The sequence below is a fragment of the Lynx canadensis genome, chromosome C1, assembly GCF_007474595.2.
Source record: "Lynx canadensis isolate LIC74 chromosome C1, mLynCan4.pri.v2, whole genome shotgun sequence".
NCBI lineage: Eukaryota > Metazoa > Chordata > Mammalia > Carnivora > Felidae > Lynx > Lynx canadensis.
Window position 1 is genome coordinate 11,178,017 of NC_044310.1, and position 12,758 is coordinate 11,190,774.

At 53.0% G+C, this 12,758-nt stretch overlaps 1 protein-coding gene across 1 annotated transcript in view; it reads left to right on the forward strand.

The window, feature by feature from the left end:
• The first annotated feature begins 929 nt into the window (after window positions 1-929).
• PLEKHM2 (pleckstrin homology and RUN domain containing M2) overlaps window positions 930-12,758 on the forward strand; it is a 38,223-nt gene continuing 26,394 nt past the window's right edge. The window contains exons 1-2 of the mRNA XM_030327746.1: window positions 930-962; window positions 3,658-3,942. Of these exons, the coding sequence (XP_030183606.1) occupies window positions 930-962; window positions 3,658-3,942 (318 nt within the window). The remainder of the gene's footprint in view (window positions 963-3,657; window positions 3,943-12,758) is intronic.

Sequence of the window (12,758 nt, forward strand, 5' to 3'; positions counted from 1 at the left end):
TCACGTGAGCTGAAGTCAGATGCTTAACCAACTGAGCCACCCAGGCGCTCCTGCTTTTGTTTTTTTTAGATAATCTCTACACCCAACAGGGGGCTTGAACTCACAACCTCAAGATCAAGAGTCACATGCTGTACCTTTTGAGCAAGCCAGGTGCCCCCTTGTTGTTTTTTTTTTTTTAATGTTTATTTATTTATTTATTTATTTTTTAATTTTTTTTTTAACGTTTATTTATTTTTGAGACAGAGAGAGACAGAGCATGAACGGGGAGGGTCAGAGAGAGAGGGAGACACAGAATGGGAAGCAGGCTCCAGGCTCTGAGCCATCAGCCCAGAGCCCGATGCGGGGCTCGAACTCACAGACCGTGAGATCGTGACCTGAGCCGAAGTCGGACGCTCAACCGTTGGAGCCACCCAGGCGCCCCTAATGTTTATTTATTTTTGAGACAGAGACAGAGTGCGAGTGGGGGAGGGGCAGAGAGCGAAGGAGACACAGAATCTAAAACAGGCTCCAGGCCACCAGCTGTCAGCCCAGAGCCCGACGCGGGGCTCGAACCCACGAACCGTGAGATCATGACCTGAGCCGAAGTCGGACGCTTAACCGACTGAGCCACCCAGGCGCCCCTGAGTTGCCTTGTTTTTGACAGGCAAGGGTGAATTCCATATTCGAGTTCTGGGCCTGGGGCAATTATCTGCGCGTGAACACGCCCTCGGCCCCTTCCCGTTCCTGCAAGAAGTCTTGTAAGACTGAAATGTGCCTCTCTTCTCCCACCCGCTTACCCATGCAGACCTTCGGTAAGTTTCTAACGAATGTTGCAAGAAGTTGAATGTGACCATCCCCCAATGTATGAAGATGTAAACAACATGGCAGAAATGGCCATCACAGGTATATAGCCAAGCAATAAAAACATCCGTGGAAGCCATCACGCGGCCATGCCCAAGCTGCGAGTAGCCGTTTACAGGAAGGTGGCGTCCAGCAGAAGATGCTGCCCAGAAGACGTCTTATTATTTAACAGCAGGGGAGAATCACAAAGTTAACTGGTTCCACTCTGGGCTCGGTGGATTCTCATGAGCCAGAGTTGGATCTGACAGGTCGGGAGCTCACCAAGGTTATTAGCCTGGTCATTCAAGCAGTTTCCCTCCTACTTGCCACCGACACATTTGGACACATGACTATTTCTTTCTTCATTCAGAGTAATGAGTCCTCTGTTCTCAGCCTTTTCTCTACCTGCCCAGCAACTGTAACGTCTTCTCCACCTGACATTCTATCTGAGCTCAGCTCCACGGAGACTGTTCTCGCCTGTTTTTCTGAGCTCAGGGCTAATAAGAAATGCCTTCAGCCGAGAGATTGACTTCTTTTCCTAAAGGGGTAGACCAAGCCCCTACAGGATCACCTGCTAGAACAGTACGAAGAAATGTAAAGGGCACTTTGACTCAGGATGCGGACGGTTCCCATCATCTGTACAGGGGTTGTTGTGTGAGAATACAGGAGACGAATGTAGGTAAAGCACTTAGTTCAGCGCATGGCACGTAGTCAGTACTCATTACTCATCGTCATCATCATCATTAGTATGAAGAACTCTTGACCTAGATCCTGAAGTGGTAATAGAATGCAGTTTCTCAAGTAGTTCTCTTTCATTTTCTTGACATGTAATTTTGTCCCCTTATTCAGTGACAGAAAAATCAATGGGCTCCTGGCTGGCTAGGTTGGTGGACCATGAGACTGTTCATCTTGGGGTTGTAAGTTCAAGCACCACGTTGGGGGTAGAGATGACTTAAAAATAAAACATTAAAGGGGTGCCTGGGTGGCTCAGTCGGTTAGGTGACTGGCTATGGCTCGGGTCATGATCTCACAGTTCGTGAGCTCGAGCCCCGTGTCGGGTTCTGTGCTGATAGCGTAGAACCTGGAGCCTGCTTCAGATTCTGTGTCTCCCTCTCTCTGTCCCTCCCCTGCTCGTTCTCTGTCTCTCTCTGTCTCTCAAAAAGAAATAAAAACGTTAAAAAAATGGGAAAAGAATGAAATATTAAAACAAAAAACAAAAAGGCAACAACAAAAACATAACTACCACCATCTTGGATCTCTCCTGGGGAAACTGAGGGATGGAGAGGGAACTTTTGGTTGTGTATGGGGAGGGGTCCATTTAGGATAAGCTGTAGAATCAGTGTTTTGCATCTGTGCTGGGGAGACCAGGTTTGGGAGGCTGAGAAAGGTACGCCCGGACAAAGAGGGAAAATATAGGGAGCTGAAGTTGAGAATTGGGGTGTCTTCAAATAAAGAGGGTGCTGATCATTCCACAACATATACAAATATCAAATCATTATGTTGTACACCTGAAAGTAATGTTATTTGTCAATTATATCTCAGTTTCATAAAGTGAGACAAAAAAAGGATACAGATTGACTTTTTTTGTTTGAGAGAAAGAGAGAGAGCGAGCGAGCACAAGCAGGGAAGAGGGGCAGAGGGAGAGGAAGACAGACAATCCCAAGCAGGCTGCAACGAGCCTGGGATCGTGACCCGAGCGGAAATCAAGAGTGGAATGTCAACCAGGTGCCCCAATATATTGACTTAAAAAAAAAGAAAAGAAAAGAATGAAAAGGCGGGACTAATGGATGCATCAGGGTATGTTTATTTGGAGACCAAATGAGGTAAGTGAGCCAGGTAGGAGACTGAGAACTCTAAGTGTGGGTGGCTTTAAGAGATGGGGAATTGGGGGGATGAGGGGAATTGTTAGGGTGGGTTTCAGGGCGGAGGCAGTTGGGGCCCCCAGGGTATGCGACCCCACCGAAGGAGAGCAGGGATATGGGTAGCAATCAATGGGCTGTGGGTAAGAATCAGAGTGGGTGTTGGGACAGAAGGGGAAGTGCGGAGGGTGTGTTTTGTTGGTGGGGAGGAGCACCCGGGACCTGAAATGGCCTTAAAGTTTAGGACTGGGCGTGAGGGTGGGGAACTGAGGAGACGGACTGGCTTCTAGGGGCGGGTGAGGGCCAGGGCAGCCAGAGAGGGCCAGAGGGTGGGTGGGGGGGGTCTCTGGGTAGGTCGAGGTGGGGGTGCCCGGGTCTCCAGGCTGCCGGAAGACAGGGGCCCTGGGTCTCTGGGGTGAGGGGGGACGAGGGGGGGTCTCACGACCCCGGGCATGGCAGGGGCCTCTGGGCCGAGGAAAGGGAGGGTCCAGGTGGGGTCTGTGGGCCGAGGGATGTCGCTGGCCGGCGGGGGCGGCTTGTCCGGATCCCCGAGATCTGTGGGGGGCTCCGCGGGCCCCGGCCGGAGGGGGTGGAGGGGCTCGGGGTCGCTGGGGAGGGCCGGGAGACCTGGGTCCGTGGGCCGGCAAGGGCAGGGCGGGGGGCCCAAGGTCTGCGGGGACCCGGGGGTCCCCGGGGTTAAGGGGCTCCCGCGGACCCTGGCCCGAGGGGCTGTGAGCCGACAAGGGCTGGGGCGCGGGGGCCCGGGGTCTGCGGGGGTCACGGGCGAGAACCCGGCCTGATGGGGGCTGCGGAACGGGGACGGCCCCCCCCCCCCCCCCCCCCCCCCCCGACGCGGGGTCCGGCGGGGTCTCCGGGCGCGGGAGCCCCAGACCCGACCGCCGGCCTTGGCCGCCGCCCCGCCTGACATCCGTTCCTGCCGCCGCCCGCCGCCGTCGCCGCCGCCGCCGCCCGCGCACAGCCCGCGGCCTCTTCCCCGCCCTGGCCCGCGCTCCGGAGCCGCCTGGCCGGCGGCGGAGCGAGGGCCGGGCGAGGCGCGGGCCGGGCGGCAGGGCGCTCGGGCCCCGCGACGGCACGACGGAGCCCCCGCACGGCCGGCGGCAGTCGGGTGGCGGCTGGACCGGGACCCCGTAGCGGGAAGCGGCGGCGGCGGGGCGGCGGCGGCGGCGGCGGGGGCGGCGGCGCCATGGAGCCGCGGGAGGTGAAGGACCGGATCCTGGAGAACATCTCGCTGTCGGTGAAGAAGGTGAGCGCGGCCCGCTCCCCGCGGCCCGGCCGACCCCCGCCGCCACCCCCAGCCCCACGCCCCGACCCCACCCGGCGCCCCCTGCTCCCCTCCCCCCTCCGCGGGGCCCGGGGGGTCCGTCCTGTCCCCGGGGGCTCGGGGACACCGCCCTGCCCCCTGTGCGACCCCGGGAGCCGCCGGGAGCCCCGGGCGGGTGCCGGGGAAGCGGGGGCCGCTCACGTGAGCGCCGCGGCCTCCCAGCTATTTTTAAAGAACAAAGTTGAGGTCAGCATCCCCCAGAGCTGCCACCGGCCGAGGGGGCCCTCCCTGCGTCACTCCGCGGGGCCGCGACACGACGGTCCCCCTCCCCCCCCCCCCACCCACGCCGCCCCGCAGCGCAGGTCTGCTGGGCCTCCCGGGGCTGGCACCTCGGGGCGCGGCGGCCGGGCATAAGCAGCCTCCGCTCCTCCCGGTTGTGGGTTCTGGGCGACGTTGCCTCCGGTCTTGGGAAGTTCCTTGCCTCGTCTTGCTCAAGGATGGCAGCGCGAAGAGGCTTGTTTCAGGGTTGGGCCCGAGGACCCCAAGTGCCAGGGGATTGCGGTTTGGAGGGTGACCCGCGGAACTTGGTGGCACGCAGGGACACCCTGCTGCGTGGGGGCTCGTTGCCCAGGCTGCCCGCTACTTAGGAAGCCTGTGTCACTGCCTGTGTGAGGAAGTCAGCAGGGTCCTGTCCTCTTAACACCAAACCCGAATTGACAGTCATTCGAAGAAGGTGGTTGGATTTTTTCCCCCCTAATTTGAGTTCCTGGCTCACCTGATAGTCTTGGAAACTAGGAATGATTTGGGGGGTTGGGGGGAGGAAAGTTTCATCAGATTATTTTAGTTCAACAAACCAAAATACAGACAATTGATTAAATCAACGATTGTATTTAAATAGCTCCCCCCCCCCCCCATTACAGGACACTTAAATTCCTCAAAAGTAACATAGGTAAGCAATTTTACCTTTCATAGAGATCGATGTGGCTTAAAAGAAAAGTGGATCCAAAGTGCTCTCACTGAAATGTTCCTCTAAAAGCACAACTGAAAGGAACATTGCAGACATCCAACAGAAGTTATATTTACTTTGCCCGAGCTTTGCTAATGCAGTCGGGGTATAGTTTTCGCTTACTCAAAGAGTGCGGGGTAAGCAAATACTTTATTAAAAAGCGATAGATCTTTCGTCACGGAAGACAAAGGAAGACCTTTGGGGTTTCTTTTTTTTTTTTTTTTGAAAAAAAATTTTTTTTTAATGTTTATTTATTTGAGAGACAGAGCATGAACGGGGGAGGGTCAGAGAGAGAGGGTGATACAGAATCCAAAGCAGGCTCCAGGCTCCGAGCTGTCAGCACAGAGCCCCGACATGGGACTCCAACTCACAGACCGGGAGATGGTGACCTGAGCAGAAGCCGGAAGCTCAACCAACTGGGCCACCCGGCGCCCCGACCTTTGGGGTTTCTAACCTAATCTGGGCCTCTGTGGCTTCTGGTGGGCCAAGCGCTCGGTCTCTGGATTTCCAACAAACGAATGGGGAAGTCCTGGGTAGAAAGGGGACCGGCATGGACCCTGTCATTTGTGTGGCATGGAGAGTCACTCTGTGAATCAGGCTGCCGTCCATGAAGGAGGTGGGTGCACTTGTTGAGATTCTTGCTCCTGTACGCGTTGGACAAGCGCATTTTATTGAGCCGTGACGCATGCCCGAAGGTGGAAGACCCACACTAGAAACTGGAAAGCCAACCAAAGGCGTGACTAGCATCACAGTTAAGAACGTGGGTTCTGGAGTGGGGCTGTCTGGGTTGAACCCCTGGCCTGCCTATGAGTAACCGTCTAACCTTAGGTACGTTCCTTGACCTCTCCATGCCTCATTTTTCTCATCTATAAAGCAGGGATAAAGTTAGGGTTGTTGTGAAGAGAATATCTATAGAATGAGAGCGTATCTACAGAGTGGTTAGCAGGGCGCTCAAGCCAGTCTTAGTAAGCTGTCTTAGCCTGTTTGGGCTGCTATAGCAAATTACCATAGACTGGGTGGCTTATAAACGACAGAAATTTCTTTGTCACAGTTCCGGATGCTGGAAGCCTGAAAACGTGGCTGCGTTCTGGTGAGGGCCCCCTTCCGATTGCGGGGTGCTCACTTCTCCCTGTGTCCCCACGTGGGGGAAGCCGAAGGGAGCTGGGTCTCTGTTATTAGGGCATTAATCCCCTGCGTGAGGGCTCGTGACCTCAGCACCTCCCAAAGGTCCCGCAAGATGGGCTTGCTGATCCTTTTACAAGGATGTTGCACGAAGCAAATGAGATGTGTATTTCTGCAAAAAAGATCCGTTGTGTATTACTATGTTTGCAGAGGGCATTGTAGAACTTTTTATCGAAATAGAGCATAGCTACAGAAAATAGCATATACTTACACTCCTAAGGGTGCAGCTGAATGAGTTCTCACAACATGAACATATCCACATATGCAGCACCTAGATCGAGAAACAGAGCATAACCATCATCCAGAAGCGCCCCGCCCCCTTGTTCCCCTCCCAGAAGCTACACCTCCAGGTGTAGCCACTGTCCCCAAGCAGTATTGTTGAGCTCAGTTCTTCTGACACCTAGGTTTCGTGGTCAAGAATATGCACTGTCATACTGACAGTGACATAGCTGTTATCCCGCCCGGATCCAGGGGAACCTGTGTTTTGATATGAAGGCAGGGTTTCTGGGGGTTGGAGAGAATTCCAGAGTTTAACGGCGCAGTTAAAGGAAAATAGTAACAATGAAAAGCAAGCTCCACATGTTCTGGAAAGGGAGAGAAGGCAGAAACATCCCCGGTGCAGATAATAAAGCCTGCAGTTGCTGATTCGTTAATGGAGAGATGTCCGAGTCAAAGACAGAGTTGGCATTTTGAATTGGCGTGTGGTTCTACTAGATAGCATCTACTCCAGGGGAGGGAAGGCAGTGGTTTCCATGAGAGTTTTGTTTTGTTTTTGAGAAGCCTGAGTGTCTGATGCGTACATGTGCAGCGTGAGTAAGAAGCAGCCTCTGTCCCCCAACAGTCTGTGCGTTGGTTGGTCTGGGTTTGAGTTCTGCCTTTGGCACTGACCTCCTTGACCCTGGCAAATTATCAGACCTCCAGGAGCCTCGGCAGTCAGGACTCCCCCAGAGTGTTGTCATGAGAATTGAATCACAGGAGATAATACACTTTAATCACTGAGCACAATACGTGGCTCATGACAAGGCCTACCTAAAATATTAGCTACCCTTACCACTAGCAGGTGTCTATGTGAGCGCTGCAGTTCGCTCCCGTGGGATTTGCAGTCAGAGTCTCGGACTACGCTTCTCTGTTTCTTCCCGCCCGGGGTGTGTCAAACTTTTTCATAAAATGCCAGGTAGTAAATATTTTCAGCCCACGTGGTCTTTGTTGCAACTACTCAGCGCTGCCCTTGTAGCTCAAAAGCAACCACAGACAATCCGTCCGTATATGAGAGTAACTCGATAAACCTTTATTTGCCAAAGCAGGCTGCGTGCGTGTGCACGTAGAAAGCCTTCCTCAGGGTAGGCTAGGGGTCGCTTTTGGAGAAATCGGTGGGACCGGTCCTACAGTTAATCAAATCTCGATTATAACTGTGTTTCTGTGTGTTACACCAGGCCCGTGGAATGAGTATGGACATTCGTAGATCCCAACATGTGTCCATGTATTTGGTTTTTCAAAAATATTTACTGGGTGTCCCCCAGAAGTCCCCAGGGTCCCAGGCCCTAGGAGGGTAGCAGGGAGCAAGGCAGATAAGATCCATGGAGTGGATACTTCTGGGAGAGAGGCAAGTTGATGATTTAATAGACAAACCATTGCAAAGAGGATTCCAGGTCGTGATTAGTGGTCTGAAGGCATTAGGCAGGATACAGAATTGGGAGTGGAATTTGCCATAGAGGAGGTGACCGGAGAAGACTGACCTAAGGAGGTGATGTCGCATCCAATAAGGGACACTGACTAGGGTAAGAGAATGAGAGAGCATTCTAAGAAAATGAACAGTTGTTTTTTTTGTTTGTTTGCTTGTTTTTTTAATTTTTTTTCAACGTTTTTTATTTATTTTTGGGACAGAGAGAGACAGAGCATGAACGGGGGAGGGGCAGAGAGAGAGGGAGACACAGAATCGGAAACAGGCTCCAGGCTCCGAGCCGTCAGCCCAGAGCCTGACGTGGGGCTCGAACTCACGGACCGCGAGATCGTGACCTGGCTGAAGTCGGACGCTTAACCGACTGTGCCACCCAGGCGCCCGAACAGTTGTTTTTAATAAGCACAAAAAGAGGGGTCCCTGGTTGGCTCAGTTGGTTAAGCATCTGGATTTCAGCTCAGGTCATGATCTTACGGTTCGTGGGATCGAGCCCCATGTGGGGCCCTGCACTGAGAGCACAGAGCCTGCTTGGGATTCTCTCGCTCTCTCTGCGCTTCCCCTGCTTGCACTCTCTCTCAAGCTAAATAAACTTTTAAAACACACAAAGAGCTCAGAAATATGTAAAATAAAAAGTAAGTGGCCCCCGTTCTCTGTCTCCTCAGCCTCAATTCTGCTTTCCTTAAACAGGGTGAATAAATGGACTTTAATAAAGTAACCTTCCAGGGAATGAACACTCCTGGGTCATCCCAACTTTCCCTCATCTGGGACAACATAGGTCTCCCGCCCACCTCAGTTTGGGCACACACGCTGTCCCTCCGGTTTAGGTCCCGAGTGAGGTTGTGTTTCTGGCCAGGCACCGCGAGCAGGGGTCTCCCAGCCCGGGGCCTAGCCTGGGTGCAGCTGAAAGGCTGGCGAGGGTGGTGGGCTTTTTCTCCCCAGTCTCCCCACCCTTCAAATGGGTTAGATGTGCCAGCACGTTAAAAATTAGCTAGGGCAGCTGATTTCTAGAGAGGTCCTTGTATTTAGATACATGTGGGAGGTATACTGACCATTGGGTTTCAATCAATAGTTTTGTTCTCTCAGGCTTCGTGGAAAAACTCTTAAGAGTTTAAAAATCTGAAGCGTTCTGAAAATCCCCAGTGACCTGAGTCGCTGGGGCAGAGATCTAAATAAAATAGTATCCACACACACATTTTATAAACTGAAGTGCTCGGGGTCGGGCTGCTTCTCCTGCCTCTTCCCCTGCGTGTGTCCTGATGTTGGCAGTAGCTGTTCTGGGCTCCTTTCCTCTCTCCCAGGACGGAGGCTATCCAGGGAGGGACCCGCAGGCCCCCAGGCAGGAACCACAGAAGCATGCACCCGACCCTTTGAGTGACCCCACCCACACCCAGCACTAGATGCTGGGACGGCCTTTTCTGAGCCCTGCCCATCCAGTGTTTTTTTATTTTTTTTTATTATTTTTATTTTTTTTTTATTTGAGTAATCTCTACACCCAACACGGGGCTCGAACTCACCACCCCAAGATCAAGAGTTGCATGGTCTTTTGACTGAGCTAGCCAGGTGCCCCCTTGCCCATTCAGTTATTTTTTTTTTTATATATATTTATTTTTGAGAGAGAGAGAGAGAGAGAGAGGGAAAGAGAACAAATGGGGGAGGGGCAGAGAGAGAGGGAAACAGGATCCAAAGCAGGCCCTGCATTGACAGCAGAGAGCCAGATGTGGGGCTCAAACCCACCAACCGCGAGATCATGACCTGAGCCGAAGTGGGACACCCAACTAACTGACTGAGCCACCCAGGCGCCCCCCCTTTCTTTTCATTTTTTTTTTTTCTTTTCAGTTTTAAGATATGGTTTTCCTTCTACAAAATGCGTCTCTAACATTAGGTTTCTGTTTGAAGTCTTGTGACATTGTGGATCTCTCCATCCCATCAAAGAACACCCCGGGCCCTCTCTTTCTCCGTGGCTTTTGGCTCTTGGCTCTTGGCTCTAGCGTGAGGCCCATCCCGACTGAAAGCCCCGTTGGGTGATTGGAGGCCGGGCAGAAACTCACCTGCACCCGGGGTTGGACAGAAGCCAGGCGGCCATGTGGCAGCAGCCGGCCCCCTGTTGAGTTGGGGGCTACAAGCAGTGGCCGTGTTGTCACTCTGTGGTACGGCTAACACTCTGGAGTTCAGCTGGAGGGGTGGTGACTCCTGCGGGTCCCCCTCGGAGCTCATCCAGCTGGAGCCCAGTGTGACGAGAAATTGCCAGCAAAACTGAACATCTGCTGCTAGCCAGCAAAAACGTTTGGTCTGAAAACCAACGTGGAGCGGTCAAGACAGGTTTGAACGTGGAAGGCAAGGGGCAGTATTTGGAGCATGGATGCCGCAGGAAAAAGGCTGCCACTTGTAGGTACCGTGGGGCTCTGGGGTGGGTCGATCTGCCCCTCGAGTCCTTGGTGCTCACCTCGAGCATCAGGATTCACCACCGTGGCAGGAGGGTGATGCCACTGAAGCTGGCGGTGCCCTTAGGTCCAAGGAAAGCAATGGGGCTCTTCTCCGGGGTGGTGTGGGGGGGCTTGCTGAGAAACCACGAAGCAGGTGTCTGAGGTTGGGACCTGGAAGTACCTAGCAGTGTAGAGCAACCGTGTCCGGGCCCCTGGCTCTCCTCCGTGGGAGTCTGAACGAGGCAGCGGGGCCGGTTGGTTTGGGGGAACTTTCCTTTCCAGCCCTGTCCTCCTTATTGCTGCGCGCTTAAGGTGTGAACATCCTAGAACTTCCCCTGGAGGCAGGAGGACAAGGACCATTTGTGGGAGAGTCCCTTTGTCTGGAGCTCAGTCCCCTGTCTGAAAGCTCATGTCGTCGGTCTATTGGTTATTGTGGTTATCCAGGGTCCCAAGGATGCCCGCTCTGTCTTGCTAGCAGAGCAGCTGGCCCTGACACATACCCATTCTTCCCTATTTTGTGTGTTTGTAATGTATCTTTCCCCCCTTTTCTTGAATGCTTTACAAGCATTATAGAAATACATAAGGTGGGGCGCCTGGGTGGCTCAGTCGGTTGAGCGTCTGACTTCAGCTCAGGTCATGACCTCACGGTTTGTGAGTTCGAGCCCCGCGTCGGGCTCTGTGCTGACAGCTCAGAGCCTGGAGCCTGCTTCCAATTCTGTGTCTCCCCCTCTCTCTGTCCCTCTCCCCCTCATGCTCTGTCTCTTTCTCTCAAAAATAAATGTTAAAAAAAAAAAATTAAAAAAAAAAGAAATACATAAGGAAGTATTAGTTTCCTAGAAACACTTCTCTCCCATGATTCGCTGTCTTAAAGAGTTGGGACTCACAGATTCTGAGAAACCTGGTAACCTATGAGAACGAGAAAGGGACTAACGTAGACTTGAAATCCACAAAAATCTCCAGACTTAAGTAAGTAGTCAACCTCTGTTCACGCTTTCTCCCCAGGTTCTTTATTTTGGGTGTCACAGACTGCCGAGGCACGAAATGCCCAAGTGTACAGGAGGCAGCGGGGTAATGATCCCAGAGGAGTCCCTCCATTGAGTTTCTTCAGCACCTGCCCATTACACGCATTTCCTCAGTCAGGCTCACAACAAATTTGCAGGATAGGCCACGGGCCCTATCTCATACCTGTGGGAGATGAGGTGTAGAGAAGGAACTTGCCAGGCTTGTGAGGCTCATAAAGAGCAGAGCTGGGTTCGAACCATGTTTCTGGCTGTTGCTCTTTTCGTTTCTCTGGGCCTTTTCCATCCCCATGGTGTCTGTCTTGAAACTATAACAGATGATCAAGCCACCCTCTCAGTCCTCCTTAAGAGCACGTGTCCGTCGCACAAATAATTGCTGAGTGACCGTGACGTGCTGGGTGCTCTTCCAGTCACTAGGAACCGGCAGTGACGAGAACCCACCAAGCCCCTGCTCCCTGGGGCTGCCACTGTAGAAGAGAAGACAGCCAGTCAACAAATCACAATGGCTGCCCTTTAGTAGCCATTACAGATTTGTCGTCCATGGAGTTGTCGTCATCCCTCTTAACCCTGTATTGACACTTCCAGCCCCCCGTCTCTGACTGTATTGCACGGACCATGGGATGGAGGCACGGGTCCCCCCAGTGTCCTCAAAACCTCGTGTTTTGATTTCGACAGTGACTTGGTGCCATTTTCCGTAGCAACAAAATGGTTGTCGGGTGAGGGACGCGTTCGTGAGGTCGTGTTGCAGGTACAGCAGAGGAAAGGGGAAGTGAAAGATGAATGCAGGACCAGGGGGCGCTCCCAGGCTTTGAAAGACTAACTGAACGGAGGCTTTGAGAAACTCCCTTCTTCCTGCCAGTGTGCCACCGACCCTGACCTGACCGTGGAGCCCTGAGAACACAGGTCCCGCCTCCATCCCAGTGGTCAAAGTGTGTGCCGCGTGATCTTTCTGGTCATTGGTTGGCTTCTAGATCTGTGGTGTTTGCCTAGCGACCTCTTAGCAGAGACTCCTTCCATTTCGGTCCCTACTTTGAAAGGAGTCCTCAGTCCCACCCGCCACAAGCAGTCGCGCCCGGTGCGGTGTTGAGAGGCAGAACAATTGTAGTACCTGGGGGCTCGGACACTCCTCCCCCAGGAAAGAGAAGCATTTACCTTCTTTTGGAAACCATATTTCATCAAATTACCCAAAAGATCTGTGCCTAACAAGGCCAGTCGCCTTCTGTTATCACTTTCAACACCCCAAAGAAAGCGGTAAAAAAAAAAAAAAAAAGGAATCCGCAGATAATTCAAGTACCTGCTTTTTTTAGCTTTTTCCCCCTGCATATCTTTCCATGAGCTGCCAATAAAGCAGAGAGCTAGCCAACTCTCCAGCAAAGGGGCTAATGAGCAGCGACTTGGGTAGTGGGAAAGGAAGCGGTACAATTGGGCGTATTTAGTAGCAAATAAATGGTTAAGAAGCATGGATTTCACTCATCTTGCTCAAGAAACAG